Below are 20,025 nucleotides of genomic sequence, written 5' to 3' on the forward strand. Positions count from 1 at the left end.
CATATAAGCACTGGCTTAAATGTAGTCAAACTGTTCATTGAGAATATGTATTGATTTATTCACATATTCAACAAACATAACTTGTGTGCTCAGTCTACCATGTCCAGAGTAGTTGGCAATGAAAAAATCAGAACTCTCAACTCTTCTTGGGCATGAGGTCAGAAGATACTGGAGGCATACCTATTTAGCCTGTGTTTAAAAATAATAAAACTGATTCTCAATAGAGTACTAGAATATCTAATTTAGCATCATCTATAAAAAATTATGCTCCATGCCCAAATGGAGTTTATTGCAGGAATGCAAGGTTTTTAAAGAAAAATAAATGTCATTCAAACTGGAAAAGAAGTAAAATTTCCTTTCTTTACACATGACCTTACATGGAAATCTTGTGTGTATAGGTGTGTAATATCTATATCTATATCTATATCTATATATCATCATGTAGAGAGAAAAATCACGACAAATCCCTAAAAAACTATTAGACATAAAAATATTTGAGTTCACCAAAGTTACAATGTACAAAACCAATGTGAAAAAGTACAAAAATCAGGTTTTGTATTTGTAACCACTAACAAGGAACATTCTGAAAATAAAATAAGAATTTCATTTATAGCAGTATCAAAAATGATAAAATACTTGTAGGTAATTTTAACAAAAGAAAATAAGACCTAAACACTAAAACTATAAAACAACATTAAGTATAAAGTAATATAAATAGAAAGACATCTTTGTTTATAGATCAGGAGATTTTTCGCCTTTGGTACCAGGGTTAGAACTCAGGCCCTTACACCTGCTTGGCTCTCATCTACTTGGGGTCATCTCTGGACTGACTTTTTGTTGGCTATTTTAGAGATGAGATCTCTTAGACTTTCCTCCCTGAGCTGGATTTGAGCAGTTCTTCCAGATCTCAGTCTTTGAGTAGTTAGGATAAGAAGTGTGAGCCGCCAGGATCTAGCAGATTAGATTTCTTATTGTTAAGATGGTAATATTGTTGAAACTAAACTATAAATTCAACACAATCCTTATTTTAAAAAATCTCAAGTGGCCTTTCTTGTAGAAATTGACAAGCTGATTGCTAAATTCCTATGAATACAAGGGAGACAAACTAGCTAAAAAAAATCTTGTGAAAGAACAAAATAAAAAGACTCATACTTCCAACTTGGGAAACTTACCACAAAGCTGTACTAATCTAGACTATGAAGGTGACATAAAACTAGACAATGGGATGGAACTGAGAAAAATACTCAATGAGACAGAACTGGGAATTCAGAAACAAATTCTTACAGGTGGAGTTGATTGGTTTCCATACAAAAGTGCTAAGACATTTCAAAAGGGCAAAGAATCATCTTTGCAACAAATGGTTCATGTGGAGTGTACCAACAAATAGTAGAAATGGCCTATCTAAATGTCCAGGTACAAAAGGATAAAGTTGAAATCCTGCATTATACTGCATAGAAACATCAGCTCAAAGTGCATCACTGACCTAAATTTAAGAGTTCTAAAGGGTTCTAAAGGCATACGTTTACTTGACTTTGGTTAAGTACTGGTTCTAACATATAACACTAAAACCAATAACAGAAGGAAAAATAAGTATATCATCAGAACTGTTCAATTCTGAGCTTTAGGTCATCCTATCAAGTTGAAAACACAACCTAGAGAATGGGAGACAATATTTGCAAATCATGCATTGGATAAGGGACACATCCTGTACATAAAGAACCCTTAAAAATCAAAGAATATAAAGTCAAATTACCAATTTAAATGAGATAAAGCCTCTTCCATTTTTTTCCCAAAGAAGATAGAAAAATGACCAATAAGCACCTGAAAAGATGCTTGGTGCCATTAGAAATGGCGGAAAAGCAAATCAACATCAGAAGTACAACTGTAACAACAATACCAACAACAAAAGGCAATACCAAAAGTTATGCCAAGAACTGAAGCAACTGGAATCCTCATATACTGCAGGAGATAAGGTAAAATGTATAGCTAGCCATGATGGAAAACTGTAGTTCCTTAAAGGGTTAAACATAGAATTATCCATCACATCGATTCAACAATTCCACTCCAACTTCTATACCAAAGAGAAAAAAAAGTCTCGTTATCAATAATTTCTATATAAAGTTCAGGGCAGCCATTATTCATAATAGCTAAAAATTAGAAATAATGCGGATGAATGGATAAGTCAAATGTATCCTCCTTATTCAATGAACTTTTATTTGGCAATGAAAAGAAATGATATACTGGTATGTACTTCAACATAGATAACCCTTGAAATCCTGTGCCAGTGAAAGAAGTCACCCATAAAACCATCACATATTAATATATCATCCCATTTACATGAGATGTTCTCTTTTTTTGTTGTTTTTGCCAGCCCCAGGACTTGAACTCAGGGCCTGGGTTCTACCCCTGAGCCTCTTTGTGCTCAGGATTAGTGTTCTACCATTTGAGCTGCACCTCCACTTCTGACTTCCTGGTAGCTCATTGGAAATAAGAGCCTCTCATGGACTTTGCTGCTGGGGTTGCCTTTGAACCGAGATCCTCAGATCTCAGCTTTCTGAGTAGCTAGGATTACAGGTGTCAGCCACAGGCACCTGGCCACCTGAGATGTTCTTAAATAGGCCAAGCTAGAGGAAGGGAGTGACTAGGGTGGAAATAGGTATTAGTGGTTGTGCTATACTACGAATCTACTGACAACAGGGAACTGTGTACTCTTAATGTATTGTATGATATGTAAATTAAATACCAATGAAGCTGATTTTCTAAAAAAAGAAAAGAGAAACAGGTCTAACTGCTTACTTTAAGAAATATCTATTGCGTGGAGAAAGGAATGGTGAGTAGAAACTCAATACTCAATGCACATATGTGAGAATGGAACTAGATAACTAGAAGGGTCAGAGAGACAGTGGAGAATGATGAAAGGGTTGACACTAAAGATGCATTGTTACAACTGTTATGTTGAACTGAAACCCCTTTGTACAACTACTTAAAGATAATAAAATTGCTGAACTCTGGTTTAGCTACTCAAAAGGCTGAGAGCTGAAGAACGTGGCTTGAAGCCAGCCCTGACAGTAAAGTCTATAAGACTTTTTTTTGGGGGGGGAGGGCAGTCCTGGGGCTTGAACTCAGGGTCTGGGCACTGTCCTTGAGCTTCTTTTGCTCAAAGCTAGCATTCTACCACTTGAGCCACCACACCTCTTCTGGCCTTTTCTGTTTATGTGGTACTGTGGAATTGAACCCAGGGCTTCATGCATGCTAGGCAAACACTCTACCAATAAGCCACATTCCCAGCCCCTCCTTCAGACTCTTGATCTATAATTATCCACCAAAACCCAGTAGTAGAGCTGTGGGTCAAGTGGTAGAGTGTTAGCCTTGAGCAGAAAATCTCAGGGACAATGCCCAGGCCCTGAGTTCAAACCCTAAGACTGTCACAAAAGAAAAAAATTATAATAAAAATGAATATATTTTTTAAAAAGAAATGACAACTACTAGTCTTCCAAGATTCCAGAGAAATGGACATGTCCTAAACTGAGAAAGGCTTAGTAGAACCAGAAGTCAACAGAGAAAAGCAAGCTAACTTCTGGCTATACTGAAAGTTGTTACAAAAATTCAAATTGAGTGGCAAATCGAACTATTAGACTCTGTGCTACTGAGTCCTCAAACTCAATCAGATCTTCTCCTGTAAGCACTCAAAATGAGAATAATCTTTAATACTGTATTCCACAGTGGCTGCTCCAGAATTAAACTACAAAGTAGTAGATAGGAGTGGCCAGACAGACCAGCAGTCTTCACTCTACCTATAAAGCCAGGGTTCACCCACTAACAAGAAGTAAAGAAAATGCTTAGAAGAACAGAATACAAACATCAGTGCAAAACTGACCAAATGTTACTATGTTTCTGGTTTTTGTTTTCTCTTAATCTGATAGTACAACTTCTAGAAAATGGAGTAACTTCAACAGAGGTCAAGCAGGTACTATGATAAAATTGCTACACTTGTCCATTGCCTGAAGGCCTAAGCACTAGCATGCCATAACTTATTTAAAAACAAAAAACAAAAAACCAAAAAACCACTCTTGTGGACTAGTCATTTCAATTTACACAAACATTTAATCCATAAAGCCAACAACCTGCCATTTAACACTAATAGTATTCTGTGTTTCTCTAGAAAAAATACTTTTTCTTTTTTGGTCAGTTGTAGGGCTATAACTCAGGGTCTGGGCACTGTCCCTGAGCTCTTTTGCTCAAGGCTAGCACTCTACCACTTTGAGCCACAGCTCCACTTCTGGTTTCCTGCTGGGTAATTGGAGATAGGAGACTCATGGACTTCCTTGCCCAGGCTGGCTTTGAACCACTATCCTCGGATCTTAGCCTTCTCAGTAGCTAGGATTATAGGTGTAAACCACTAGCACTGGGCAAAAATACTCTTAGTGAGTACTGCTTAAATCACTTCTTTACTTAATTTGCACATTTTGTTGGATTTTAGGATAGGAGTTAAAACATGACTATGAAAGTAAAGGCAGTTACAATTTAGGATTCTACTTGCTTCAACTTCCCTTATGAGTCCTTCTTGGTTTTATAAAGCTTTATTCACTTTTCCATCATTCACCCTAATAAGATTTTGTGACAACAGAGCCTTCCTGCATACCTGCTGTATTGGAGTGATGATTTAATTCATTCTCTGTATCTCTACCCCTCAAAGTACAACTCTTGCTTGCAAGGAAAGGTTATCACACTGCTTTAAAGTAAGACAGAAGAAATCGTTTCCTAAACTTAAGATCACAATTGACACCCAAAACATCCCTCAAAAAGCCATCAAAGGAAGTCTGTTTGATGATCAGAGCACTATAATATGTCATTATGGATCCTTTCAATATTCTTTCTTTCCTCTGCAAGAGGTCATTCTTCTATGGCATGAGCTTAAACCTCTAGTGCAGCTGTACGACATAAACAAAACCATGGTAGGGCGGGGGATATGAAATTATAGAATGCTATCTACTTGGACATCCTGGAACAGATTCAGAACCTTCCTCTGCACCCTGTCATTTCCGTTCAGCTAGATCCTGTTGACGTTAACTCAATTTTTAAAAGTCTATCACGTATCTCAATGAACGACATCAATGGTCTCTTCAAGATGGTTGTTGATTTTGTTCAATCATTGATGGAAAAGTATCAAAATACTCTGTAAATTATGCCATTAGCCAATCACACAAGAGACTTGTTTATCCTTAGACTTCTGGGAAGATGCCAGACTACAAGCTACTTACCCTTGCCGCCCCCCCTTTTAAAAGAAAAGATGGGAGGGGGTGGAAGTAAAGTTTTTAAACGGGAATATGTACCGCTCAGGAACTTATTACATGCCTTTCCATCAAATGAACTGCAGCTCTCAAAAGCCAAATGCACGAAATCGTGTCCCCAAACCTCGATCGCGAATGTGCCTAACGAAAAACAAAACGAGTACCATTGGAAACAATTACACGTGCCGGGGCTGGTCATTACATATTCAGCACTCGGCCAGGGTAGGGCTTCCACTCGGAATAACAAACCATAAATCAGTTGACAAGCTTGCAAGAATTCAGTCCTCGTCTGTTCGGAAACCAAGCATACATACAGGAGGGAAAGGAAAAAAAAAACAAAAAACGCCCGTCGGCGTGTTTCTCTGGCGAAGTTTCGCCAAAAACAAAAACCCAAAACTCGACCCAGACGAGCGCAATGGCGATTCTCCTGAGTTTCTGGCTCAGCAGACGTCTGGATGAAGCCCAGGCAGGTCGCACAGAAAACGCGGCCTGCGCCTTTAAGGTAACCAATCGGCCAGAGCCCAAAGACGTCCGACTTTCCACGACAAAGGCTCGGGCCAGCTCCAGCTCCGGGGTTTCTCCGTGGGACTTGGCGGGTCGGGCGGCCCGGGCCTGTCCCAGGGCCCGCGGCCAGCCCCGGCGGCGCACCGCCCGCGCCCGCGCCCGCGCCCCGGCCGCCAGGCGGGAGCGCACGGGTGCCCGGACTCACCGCTGCCGGGCTGCGGGGACAGGGTGGACACCGAAGTCTGGCCCATGGCTGGGGGTCGCAGGGCCAGATCCGGCGATCACGAGGCTCCTTCAGTCCTCCGGGCATGGGTCCCTTCCCCGATGGCTTTCCACGGGTTCATCCCGGCCCCGGGACCGAGCTCGCTGCCCGGATCCCCCTCACCTTCTCCCCCGCGCGCGGGTCTCCCAGCCCGGCCGGCCGCAGCGGATCCAGCCCAGCGGATGCCTGTCATTCCTCTATGCAGATTAGCTGGGGTCAGGGGTCACGGGGAGAGGAAAGGGGGGCCAGGGCGATAGGCAGGGAGGAGGGGACAGACTCGGAAACGGGGGGGGGGGGGGGGGGAGGGGTCCTGAGGGACCCGCACCCCTTCAGGGTAATGGGAATTCAGACAATCGCTATACTCCTCCCCAACCCCAACTTTAACTTCAAAGCCAAGTGAGCCTTTAGGTGTGAAAGAAAAAGAAAGTACTTAGTCATGGTACTTCACTCAAGAAAGAGGGTTTCTTTCCAGTTAGTTCCTTCCTCATATTGTATGCAGTTATTTCGATAATGTTGGACAAAGAGTTTGGCCAGCACTAGCTCTATGAGGTGTGTTTTCCTTACTTAACAACAACAAAAAATTATCTTCCTGTAACAAGTACAACAATAACAACAACCCAACACTAATGGCCTCAGGATAGACAAGGAATCTCAACTGTGTGGTGTGAAGTCTTTCTTCTCTCTCCTCCCATCTTCTCTGTTTCCAAGGAATCACTGAAAACAATAACTAATTTTCGAACTACTATGCCCTGAGAACCCTATGGAATCAAATACTATTATAATTTCCCACTAAATTTTCATTTTTTAAAAAAATATGAGTACAAACTCATGTTTGGGCTTAACTACTGATGACACATCCAATGGAATGATGCTCCCATAAACATGTCCGTTTCATGAACATTTAACAAACTACATTTATCACTTCACACACCTTAAAAAAAAAAACTTTTTCTTTGTTGTAGTAGGATTTGAACACAGGCCTGAGCTTGTTTAAGAACTTGAGCCATACCACCAACCCCAATGTGCACCTTTTTAATGCATACATTTCACTAGCAGTTAAAAATTAGAGAAAAGTGGAGTATTATTTAAGCCACATGTCAGCTTTCATCTTAAAGTTTATCTGAGACCATCAACCCCAAAGTACTCTTTGTTGTAAGGAAAATCCTTTCCCCCAAAACCATGATCAGGGATCTATTTCCTTTTGTTCTTTCTTTGTGGCATGGTTGCAGCAGGCTGAGGATTGAACAGTTCTGCACTGAGCTGGGCCCCTAGGCCAAGAGAGCACCATTTTCTAAATGAAACTGAGGACTCAAACAAAATGTGAGTTCTAATTAGGACAAAAAACAATCCTAAATTTCTTTTAACGTTCAAAAATGTTGTGCTTTGTGAACACATTCTGCTTGGGAGTTCAGCAGTGAAAGTAAGCAGTTAGGAGGGCTGGCTTCTTCTTGCTTTAAGTCACCTTAAAGTTTAAACAAATAAATAAGTAAACAAAATAGTGAATATGAGTTTAGAGGAGGGAATGTCTGTTTTATTATTCCTCCGACTGACAAAGGAGGGTACTGAGCAGAGGAAATTATACAGTAAATCTTGAGTACACATTAAAATAGAAGCTGGTACTGGTGGCTCATGGATGTAATCCTAGCTACTCAGGAGGTGAGGTCTGAGGATCATGGTTCAAAGCCAACACAGACAGGAAAGATTGTAAGACCCCTATATTCAGTAAATCACCAAAAAGTAGGAAGCAGAGCTGTTGGCTCAAATGATAGTGGAACAGCCTTGAGTGAAAAAGCTAAGGACTGTGCCCAGACCCTGAGTTCAAATCCCAGTACCAACAGGAAACAAACATGAAAGTGGATAAGAGAATCTTTTTAAAATTCATAAAAGTTAAACAATCTCAATATTTCTATCAGTACTTTCTCTCTTCTCCAAATTCTTATTTCTAGCATCATAGAGGATGCCCCATAGTTCTGGTTTTTATTATGTTTTTATTTTTAGAATTTGCTTCATTTATCAACATTGACCATAAGAACTTTTAATGATTTTTCTGATTAATATACTCCTTCATGATTTTCTAATTAATATATTCTTCAATTTATTCTAGCCTGTTCTGGGATTGGTATAATCTCTGCTCAGGTTACACAATTTTCTCCATGACTCTTCCAGTTCCATTACATTATCTTTGAAGCATGTCAAGCACAGTGTAAGAAGCGTGCAGTAAGGGTTCCTTACAGAGGTGGGACAGCTATTTTACTTCCAGGAGTTCTGGTGGGACTGCTAATGACACAGAAAATAGCCAAAGAAATCCTTAAATCTCATTTTGAGGTCAAAGCCATAAAAATTAAGGATTATCATTTGACAAGAGTATTTTAAGATAATTTCTCTTCCAAATTGACTTACCCTTGACATTATTAGCACTCACAGTTTGATAAACAGTTCTGGGTGTTACTCCCATGGGTTTACAGTTGAATGCTAGAAGCTTCAACATCATCTGAAAAATATGTACAATTCTCTGCATATTACCTCTTTCCAGGGAATTTATTAAAATGCTAAACAAAGCATGCACTGGTAGCTCTTGCCTGAACTCCTAGCCACTCAAGAGGCTGAGAGCTGAGGACTGTGGTCCACGATACTATTCTCTCATATTAACCAGCAAAAAAATGTTCTAGAGGTGTGGCTCAAGTGGCTACTCTTGAGAGAGAAAGCTAAAGGAGAGAACCCAGGACCTGAGTTCAAGTCTGAGGGTGTGCACACATGCGTACACACACACACGCGCGCGCGCGCGCACACACACACACACACACACACACACACACACACACGAGCGCCCGTGCTAAACAAGATTAGTACTAATCTGAAGATGCCATCTATTTGTATTTGGCATTTATCCTATTGGGCCCACTCTTCGTTCTGGATTTCTAAACTGATCTTACCTAGTTCTATCCTGGTAAGTGCTTAATCACTGCTTTGGGCAGGGGCTGCAGGAAGGTAAGAGGCTCCTAAAGTCAATTTGTGATTCGTACTGGCAAATTTCCATGACATGAATACATAAATACTCCTACCATGGCTGACTCAATAAACTACCACACAGCTAACAATACTGATGTCAACTAGCTTGTGAAATTCCTTGAAACTGAACAGCTTGGCCCAGGAACCTGAATGAACTGCTTCCATCACACAACTACTTCTGTGTGGCATGGTGTGCTGCCATTCAGTTATACCATGACTGAATGAGGAACAGTTTATATATCCAACCTTCCTAAAATAGAAGAGAATCCACTTACTGATCTCCCCACCCCCTCCGCCCCTCCCATTGCACAGTCTAAATATTTTTTAGTCCTTGGAAAAACTGTGATTTACTTCCAGGAAGAAATGAAATTGAGGGGATAGCTTAGACAAGAGTTTCCCTTCCAGGAACCCGGGTGCATTCTAACAGAGATAGTACTCAATTGTTTCTACAGCATTTTACGCTATCACACAGATTTCACTGGCTATTAATTTTAGCCATTTGGGGAACCCAAAGTGACTCTCATCCTTGGCTATGGATGGAAGTCATTATGTAGACATAACCTTTACCAATAAAGATATAACTTTACCAATCTTGACTATTTGTGAGAAAGGCCTTTCCTAACAGGACAATCTCCAAATTTCATTCATGCAGTTTGGTAGCTTAGACAGTGCTGATCTTGGAGCGGGAGAAACACAGATGCTTGGAAGGCTAACCCTAGGGCTCCCTGCTCAGACCCCACTGTGAGACACCATCTTGGGTTTGGGGGGAGATGGGTCATAGTACATGGGGGAAGGCAGGGCTCCATAGTTCCAGGAGATAAGATGAATTATCAAAACAGCAGAGCTCTGGGAAGTGGCCATGTACAATCCATGAAGATTATATTAACTAACACTCATTTCTGCACTGGGCTGTGAAAATCTGGCAAATTGATGGCATTTCTTTGGGTAATGGGAATTGTAGACTTAGGAAACCTTTTCCTAATGGAAAGGAAGAGAATTTAAACTTAGTCATTTTTCCAAATAGGATTAAAAAAATCAGTTTGTATTCTTGAGAGAATGGTGAGAAGAAATAAAATAAACACTCAAGGTATCTAAAAGCACGGTTTTAACTAATTATGGCTGTCCATCATCTACCATTACCTGATTTCCTCAAAAAGGAGAAAACTGTCTTTTCTCTCTTTCTCTGATAAAGTTGTTAGAGCATATTTTTTTATGACCCCATCCCCAGGATGACGTTGGACCAAAGGGTTTTGCTGGCGGACTGTAGAGCACATTCTTTTTTAAAGTGTAACACAAAATGTTCTCATAATCTGGATATATATGCATCTGTATAATACATATTCAGAAACTAACATATTTAAGTGTTTAAGTAGGGTTTTTTTAATTCTAGAACATATTCCAGTGGTTTTTTTTTTTAACTTTCTACTTCTTCAGAACTTGGCTACACTTTGTAAGAGGCGGCCTAGTTAGGAAACTATGACCAGTAAAAACAAATAGAAGTCTTTACGGGATTTTATACTTGCAGTGGAAGTTCTGCATATATAACTAGAGTTTAGTTTCCTAAAGCAGTTGTAACTAACTGCTTATTCCATCCTCTTTTTTTTTTTTTTTTACAATTTCTGAGAAAATGCATAGTTTTAATATAATGTTAATAGATAAAAGGGCAAACCTAACTTTGGACATTTTAGTTACATTGAGGGTCAGGAGAAGAGATTCCACATTCCATCAGTATTAGAACAGGAAACAAACCTGTAAGACGAGCTTTTCTTTCCTATTGTTCTCATATTTTTATATGATTTATTTCCTGAGTTTCCCTTCTACTCACTCAAGCTAACAGGATTAACAAAATACCTTGCCTCTGCCCAGCCCTGAGCCAGGCTCTGCTCAGGGGAGGGGTGAGGCTCTTCACTGCTTACTTAGTGATCGAGCTGACAATTGGAAGATTTACTGAGGAAAATAAAGAGCTCAAGGGGAGGTGCTGGAATTTCCTTTTCAAAAAAAGAAGAAAGAAAACAACAAGACTTTCCCTCAGCCTAAAGAGGAAAACTATCTCTAAGTTTTTTTCATCAACAAAACAAATTACCCATCAATAGGATTTCAAACTCTTGAGAACTGCTATCAAAGTCACAATCTTTAATTCATGGAAAAAAAAACTGCATAGAGAACAGTCTGTAACGACATCTGATTAAACTACTGCCTGTTTACATATAATAATTAAAGTCACCTATTAATTATTATTTTAATAATCATATCACATGCATCCCTAACAAGATGTCTGGCATAAAAACAGGGCTCAATGTAAGCATTATAAATAAATACTAGAAGGGGATGTGGCCAGAAGGGAACCTTACTGCATTGTTGGTGGGAGTGCAAACTTGTTCAACCACTTTGGAAAGTAGTATGGAGGTTCCTCAAAAGACTCCACATAGAGCTCCCCTATGACCCAGCAATCCACTTCTGGGCATTTACCCAAATGATCACAAACAAGACCACACTAAAGCTACTAGCACTACTATGTTTATTGCAGCATTATTTACCATAGCTAAGATATGGAACCAACCCAGATGCTCCTCAGTAGATGAATGGATCAAGAAAATGTGGCATATATATATATATATATATATATATATATATATATATATATATATATATATATAATGGAATTCTATGCCTCCATCAGAAAGAATGACATAGCCCCATTTGTTAGGAAATAGAAAAACTTGGAAAACATTATATTAAGTGCAGTAAGCCAGGCCCAAAGAAACATAGGTCTAGTATATGTCTGGGACAAGTAGAAAAGGTCAAAAGCTATATACATATGACCAGACAAGATGAAGTTAAGCGAAATGAACCCCAAGATAGGGACACAAGTGTTTTTTTCTTTCTTGTTATTGTTTCCAACGTATTTATAAGGTACCATTTGATTTTTTTTTTGTTGCTTTGTATGTCCATCCCCCACTGTATAACCCTTGTTTTCACTGTATTTAATGTTGGTATAATTTGGGGAGGGGAAGGGAAAAAACAAAATGTTTAAATAGGGATACAGGTGGACCCATTGCAACAATGAGATGTAGAAGACACTATATTGAAACAAACTTTACAATTGGGGGGGGGGTGTAGTGTAGTTGTGGAGGTGGGAGGGAAAGGATGGTAGGGAAAGGAGAAGGCAACAATGCTTGATAAGAAATGTACTCATTACCTTGCTCATGTAACTGTAACCCCTCTGTACAATATTTTCACAACAAAAAACTTATTAATAAATAAATACTACGTTATCTCCTCCATGGGAGCAACACAGGAGCAACTCCAAATATGGACTGAAATCGCATTTGGGAATAGATGCATGATTTGGGCAAGCATTGGTTAACACCATTGCAAGAAGATAATCAAACTCCAACAGTGATTGAATTTGTCAGTCCTTCTGTGTACTGTTCATGTGGTCCTTCTTCAAATAGGCTTGACGGCCTGCCATGACAGGCGCTGCCATGACAGGGAGATGGAGAACCGGCTCTGGAGGAGTTCACACTAGGGGTCCTGCATGGGGAAGGGAAGGTGGGGTTGCAGCTTTCTAGTAAAGGGATTCTAAGACTGAGGACCCTGGCAAGTCTGGTTGTCCAGGTGGTAGGATACACAGTGGGGCTGGCTCTGAACTGGACTCAGTACTCAATCCAAGTCCTTCCCACACAGACTTTGTGGCTTATTCTGAAGAAATGTTAGGATTGTGGAAAGATGACCATCTGATAATACGTGATCAACATTACCTCTATTTATGTTTCCAGCTGCAGCTTTCTGAGGAACCCATTGCAAGGAACCAGTGCCATGAGTCCTGATGGATGTGGAATACACCCATCACCCAAACTGAGGGTCAGAAAACTCAAGAACCCTAAGACATCCCCTGATACCTTCTGTTCTTGATCCCTGTCCTACTCCTACCTCCACCCTGCTCCCAACCCAGGCCAGGCACCTCCTAAACCTGCATTCCATCTGTGATACCTCATCTTGATTGTCAACTTGACTGGCTCGAGAAGCATCTAGAACATTATTATATGACATACCCCTAGATGGGTCTGTGAGGATGTTTCCAGAGAAGATTAACCAAGGCAGGTAAGACCTGCACCAACCAAGTGATCAAACTTGATGATATGGATATTTATGATAAGAGAATGGGAATCAAGAAATGCCAAGCCCAGGGGCTGGGAATGAGCCTAGTGGTAGAGTGCTTGTGTACTGCACACGAAGCCCTGAGGTTCTATGCTCAGTGCTGGGGGGGAAAATAACAAATATACATTGAGTAAACACTAGATGATAAGAAAAATCTCCATAAAGTTTAATCCCTAATATTTGACCATCATGCAATTAAGTTAGACGCTAGTAAGGAAAAACAGAGTTAAAAATAGAAACAAAAAACTCTCCCACATATTTTTGGAAACTAACACAAACACCACATTTAATAACAAAGGAAATAAAATTATTAGTTTTGAAGTTCTTCAGGACTAAACAGCTAAAAAAGTTCTATAAAACATGGATGAAGCTAGTGCAGCAGAGATATAGTTAAAATTTTAATAGTATTTGTTAAAAACAAAGACATTTTTATTGAGAGAGGAATAATGTAAGTATTGAACTACTGAAGCTAAAAGGAGAAAGAAAGGATTTTAAAAAACAGAAGAAGGAAACAATAAATATAAAGGCCTTAATAGGATTTAAAAATTCAAGAGAGCCAGGTTCATGCTTTCATTCATGCCTAAAAAAGTGAGAGGTAACTGCAAATATTAAGGCACGCCCAGCATCTATGAATGGAAGAAAATGAACTGAAATTTAGGTGAAGGAAATTTAAGATAAAAATCAGAATTACTTGGTAGTTATAAATATCACTACTAGTAAGGTCATTTAAAGCTTACTATTTGTCATTCAGAGATAAAATACAGATGTATTTTTAGATTTACTTAAATCCCTTTCCTTATTAAAGAACTCAGCATTCAATAATGAAAAAATGATGAGAAATTATTCACTGCTTATTTTAATTCTCACTAAATATGGCTCTGTCTTATTGTTTTTTATTTGTAGGGCACTGGTGGCTCATGCTTTTAATCCTAGCGACTCAGGAGGCTGAGATCTGAGGATGGTGGTTCAAAGCCAGCCCTTGCAGAAATCCCTGTTGAGACTCTTATCTCCAATTAACCACTCAAAAACTGAAAGTGGAGCTGTGGCTCAAAGTGGTAGTGCGCTAGCCTTCAGCAAAAATAGCTCAGGGACATCACCCAGGCTTTGAGTTCAAGCCCCATGACTAACAAAACAAAAACAAAAAACTTCCAAGTAACATTGTATGGGTATCACAAGAAAAACAAGTCGTTTCTTATGCTTTGCAGACTTAATTTCAACTACTCTCTACATTTACATCTCTTGAATGGGGAAATAAAATGATATAAGGTTAGTTTCTTAAAAGAAAATATAGCTTTTATTTTTAAGAACGCAAATGTAAACCTAAGAAATGCCTTCAGGCGAAACAATCCTCTATGGAGGGGATGCATACTGGAGAAGCTTTTTAATATAAACTGGATTTTTGTAACTGTAAATTACTTCTCAATTAGGGAAAGCTGACACATTCTCCAGACAGGTGATAAAGACGGGAGCTGCAGACAGAGAGGCAGGCAGGCAGCCTGCAGGTGTTCTGACTTAATCTTTCACCAAAACAAGATTTACTCAGGGAGAAATCATGTAATCACACAATTAAGAAACAGACACACAGAATGTGCTCAGAATACTGCCATTTTAAATCTAATTTTCAACCTCAGTTTCACCAAGGAGCTGGTCTCCAACTTTGAGATGTTCTTCCAAGTTAGAAAAGGGCCCAATGGACAATACCAAACAAACAAAAATTACCTGAAGCATTTTTTATTTGCCTAATCATTGTTATACCTAAAGATATTTGTTTATTAACAGCAGGAGAAAATGCTACCGATTTTGCTTTGCTGCAAATATTCAAAAAACCCACATCAAGCCCCAATGATTTTATGTTTACTCTTGATTACTTTTTTTCTGAGAAAGATGTTTATTAGCATATTTTAGTTATACCAGAGGGTGACATTTCCTTAACATGGTACCCAAAACAAATTCACCTCTTCATCTTATGAACCAAGGACACATTCAGTGAATAATTTTTTGAGTCAAAGTTGCATGTAGCACTCACCCAACTTTATTATACAATGGTCAATAATGACATGGATTTTCCACGTGTGTCTCCATGCTAAATTGTGTGTGTGCTTGTGTGCATATTTTCACCGAGGACCATGTCACTTAGATATCAAGTCTCCTGTACCCTTTGCACATTTTCATGGCAACCTCCTCAGTGGGATTTATATCCTATATCCTCATTTATCATCCTCACTGGACTAAGTATCACTTGGAAACTAGGTCTTATCACTGTCACACCAGCAAAATCAGAACATGGCTTGATGCTTAGTATTTTATATATGCAGCTGGCTGGCTGATGGATGGGTAGGTGGGTGGATGGATGGATGGAAGGATGGATGGATGGGTGGATGGATGGGATCTGATGAGTATCAAAGCACAATTTATATCTGTAAGTACTGGGAAAAGAGGAAAAGGAAATGGAGGATGTTGTAGGGACAGGTTAACAATCAAATCGAGTGTGAGTATTCATGTTTCAGGATGCATAGGATTTGAATATTTTCATGAACTGAATGTTTTCATCATCACATTCACTAAATCCATACATTTCAGTTTTCAGTGGACTCAGTGAGAGCACTACTCATTTTCCATCCTCAGCTAACTGGCCAATGTCTTGCTCAAAATTGATTTTGTTGAAACACAAAAAAGGCTAAAAGCTAAGTGCGTGAGTATTCACTAACTGATAGATCACTGCAGGACCTGGAGAGAGGGCTTTATTGACTCTGCTTTTGGAAGAAGGCAACAGTTGACTAAGATAGTACGATATTTCTTGATGTTGATGGGGTGATAAAGATGTTGACATGGCCCCATTGTATCCACACCATTGTGTAATTTCTTCTAAAAAGAGGGGAAGGCCAGGCCCTGTGACTTTCTTCTAATCAACAGATGATGGCCAGTTCGGCATGTGATGTAAGGGGCTATCTTGCTAGGAGCTCCTTGTCTTTCCTGGCTGCTGTGTTGTTAGTGAGCTCCCAAATGAAGACTAGAGGCAGAGCACAGAACAATGTCAGGTTCACTGCCAGTCACAAGCTGACCCAATAGCTCAGCATTCTGCAAGGAAAAGAATGCTGCCAGCAGCCCTATGAGCTGAGCAGCAAATCCTTCTCCAGTCACTCTGAGGTGAGATCATGGCCCTGACTAGCAGACCCTTGGACAGCAGCTTTGTGAAAACCTGAAGTCCTAAGCGGAGGACCACACTGAACTGTACTCTACTGTGAGCCATAGAATCTGACAGACAGTACTATGTTGTGTTATTGTAAGCTACTACATTTATGGTAATACCTGTATGCATTGATAATTTTTTTTGGTCGGTCATGGGCTTGGGCACTGTCCCCGTGCTCTTCATCTCAAGGTGAGTGCTCTACCACTTGAGCCACAGCCCACTTGGTTAATTGGAGATAAGAGTCTCAAGGAGTTTCCTGCCTGGGCTGGCTTTGAACCGTGATCCTCAGATTCAGCTTCCTGAATAGCTAGGATTTCAGGCATGAGCCACCGGTGCCCGGCTGAAATGATAATTAATATGGTGGGTATGATCTAGATTACATGAAAGAAAGGTCTACCAAGTAAAAACAGAAATCGTGAACATGTAACTGATCGTTAAAACTAAACTGCTAATCCAGGTGCCAGTGGCTCATGACTGTAATTCTAGCTACTTAGGAGGCTGAGAGCTGAGGGTACAGGTTCAAAGCCAGCCCAGGAAGGAAAGTTTGTGAGACTCTTATCTCCAATAAACCACTAAAAATCCAGAAGTGGGGGCTGGGAAGGTGGCTCAGTGGTAGGGCGCTTGCCTTGCATGCATGAGGCCCTGGGTTCGATTCCTTAGCACCACATAAGCAAAAAGAAAAAAGCCAAAAGTGGCGCTGTGGCTCAAATGGTAGAGCACTAGCCTTGAGCTGAGCGACAGCGCCCAGGCCCAGAATTTAGGCCCTATGACCGGACCCCCCCCCCAAAAAAAAATCCAGAAGTGGAGCTGTGCCTCAAGAGGTAGAATGACAGACTTGAGCAGAAAATGCTAAGAGACAGTGCCCAAACCCTGGGTTAAAGCCCTAATATTGGCCCCAAACAAACAAACTCCCCCCAAAACCCTAAGCGGTTATTAAAGCACATTGTCTAAATACACCTTATTGAAAGAACCTTCGAAGAAAAAGAAACTGAGCATTATAATTTGTTTTAAGGCTCAACTTCAAGTTCCTGTTTAAATTTAAACTGAACTTCAAGAATTTAAGTTTAAAATAGATTTGGATGTACTAGAAACCTCCACAGTAACAAGGGAAGCTGATAGTTTAAATGTGATTTTTTGCTATAAGAAATGCATGTTAAGTTACCCATTTCACATATCAGATTCAAAATCTATGTAGTATAAACTCTTGGATCCTTCCTACTACCCAGTTCCAACTGGCCAAGAACCATTTCAAATCTTTCCTAAAATTAAGAACCCTGACTCTCCCAAGTGTTGTTGAGGATACACAGCAACTGGTACTCACACATTGTGAGTGGGTGTATAAAGTCATAATTTAGAATTTGGAAATTTAGCCTGGCAATTTCTATAAACATATACACCTTTCCTATGACTCAGAAATTCTACTTGTCATTTCTCCAAGAGAAATGAAAGCATGTATCCATTTAAAAAAAAAAAAAGCCTGTTCAGGAATGTTCTACTCTATTTTCCAGCCAGGGCCTTCCTATGTTGTCCAAGTTGGTCTTGAACTCCTAGGCTCAAGAGCTCCTGCTACCTCAGGATCCTAAATAGTTTAAAATTTTTTGTTTTAACACATGGCTTCATTCATGCTAGGTAAATACTTTTCAACTGAACTACAGCCCTATCCTCTACCTATATTTTTAATTTCCACAACCAGGAACAAGTCAAATGTCTAGGAACAGAATGGGTAAATAAACTGTGGTATATCCATTCACAAAAAAAACAACTTAATAATAAAACACCGTGATGTGCTGCTTAGAACTCCACTTGCAATTAAAGGATTTTTAAATCATTTTATGGAGGGATTGAAACCAGACACAAAAGACACACTCTACAATGCCACACATGGAGCTTTAAAACTGGGAAAACTACTGTCTAGTGAAGGAAATCAGAACAACACTTGTCTCTGATTGGGGACAGACTGGGGGAAGGGGGTCTATTTATTATTATTTGTTCTTTTTTAAAATTTTTATTCATTTTTTATTGTGAAAATACTGTACAGAGGGGTTACAATTACATGGGCAAGATAATGAGTACATTTCTTATCAAGCATTGTAGCCTCCCCCTTTGTTTCGCCTTCCCATCCTTCCCCCCGCCCCTCCCCACCAAAGTTGCAAAGTTCGTTTTCGACATAACAACTTGTACTTCTCATTGTTGCAACGGGGTCCACCTGTATCCTTATTTAAACGACTTGATTTTCCCCTTCTCCTCCACAAATTATACCGACATCAAATACAGTGAAAGCAGGGGTTACACTGTGGGGGAGGGACATACAAAGCAACAAAGAAATAATCTTATAAATGCGTTGGGGGGGGCAAGGGGGGCGAAGGAGAAGGATTGAGATTGGGGGGGGAGGGGGGAGGCTGGGAAGGGATGTGAAGGGTAAACAAAGGAAGAGGCTGCAATGCTTGGTAAGAAATGTACGCATTATCCTGCCCATGTAATTGTAACTCCTCTGTACAGTATGTTCACAAATAAAATAAAATTAAATAAAAAAAATAAATGCGTTAGAAACAATCGCATGAAAGAAAAAAAAACATTTGAATACATATCTTAGGGTTTATTATTTGTTCTGATAAGTGGATTATACAGATGCATGCTGGTGCCAAGACTCATTGGTTCCCTTAGAAGTATGTGCACTTGTTTTGCTGAATGTAAACAAAACAACAATATTTTTAAAGTAATCACTCAGACTTGGTTTGAACTTATAATCATCAAGCATCCAAAAATATTTAGGGGCTGGGAAGGTGGCTCAGTTGTAGAGTGCTTGCCTTGAATACATGGGGCCCTGGGTTCGATTCCTCAGCACCACACAGCAGAAAATGCCGGAATTGGTGCTGTGGCTCAAGTTGTAGAGCACTAGCCTTGAGCTGAAGAGCTGAGGGACAGCACCCAGGCCCAGAGTTTAGGCCCCACGACCAGCAAAATAAATAGATAGATAAACAAATAAATAGGATTTCACTGTGGTCAATCAAGTCTGTGTTCATTTGGAATCTAGCAGTTAGTTTCTTGAATCTAAACTTGGGGGTGAACATGTCTTTTGTGCTTATCTTTTAATGGATCACAGAAAGCCAACAGACACACACTTTCCCATTTTTCATTAAAAATGGTATGCTCATCAGCTGGAGCCCAGTGAAAAGCCAAGAAATCTTCTATTCACCAATGTGTTGAGTATTCTATTCATTCATCCATAAATTCACCTACCTGTGTTCTCATTCAACACAGATATCTCAGAAAACACTGGAACAGATGACACCATGATAGAACCATGGGCTTGAGAGAGTCCTCAGTTTACAGAGAGCAAGCTGAGCTTCTGAGGTAACTCAGTTGCTAAAGGTCAAAGCAAACTCTCGGTCTACACAGGGGAAGACTGACTGCACATTCCAGGACACAGCCTGTCACGGTCTTGGGACCTGTTGCCTCCACTGCAGTTTGGCCTGGGAAAGAAGCCAGTGAATGCACTTTATCCCAGGAGTTACCCTTCCCTTCACTGATGCTTCCTGCTTTCACATGGCTCCCCCTGAAATCAGCTTTGCTTAGCAAGTTTCAGTGGTGGAATAAAGGAGTCTACT

At 40.0% G+C, this 20,025-nt stretch overlaps 1 protein-coding gene across 5 annotated transcripts in view; it reads right to left on the minus strand.

Annotated features, from left to right (window-relative positions):
• Phactr2 (phosphatase and actin regulator 2) overlaps nucleotides 1–20,025 on the minus strand; it is a 159,898-nt gene that overhangs the window by 100,138 nt on the left and 39,735 nt on the right. For 4 of the 5 annotated variants that reach the window (XM_070010658.1, XM_070010657.1, XM_070010654.1 and 1 more), the window contains exon 1: nucleotides 6,001–6,203. The exons of the other annotated variant lie outside the window; for it this stretch is intronic. In XM_070010658.1, coding sequence (XP_069866759.1) covers nucleotides 6,001–6,046 — 46 coding nt within the window. In that variant the 5' untranslated portion in view covers nucleotides 6,047–6,203. Of the gene's footprint in view, nucleotides 1–6,000; nucleotides 6,204–20,025 lie in introns of those variants that run through there. 5 annotated transcript variants of the gene reach the window in all.

Source organism: Dipodomys merriami, unplaced genomic scaffold (assembly GCF_024711535.1).
Source record: "Dipodomys merriami isolate MVZ:Mamm:240054 unplaced genomic scaffold, mDipMer1.0.p SCAF_8, whole genome shotgun sequence".
In the NCBI taxonomy this organism is placed as follows: Eukaryota; Metazoa; Chordata; class Mammalia; order Rodentia; family Heteromyidae; genus Dipodomys; species Dipodomys merriami.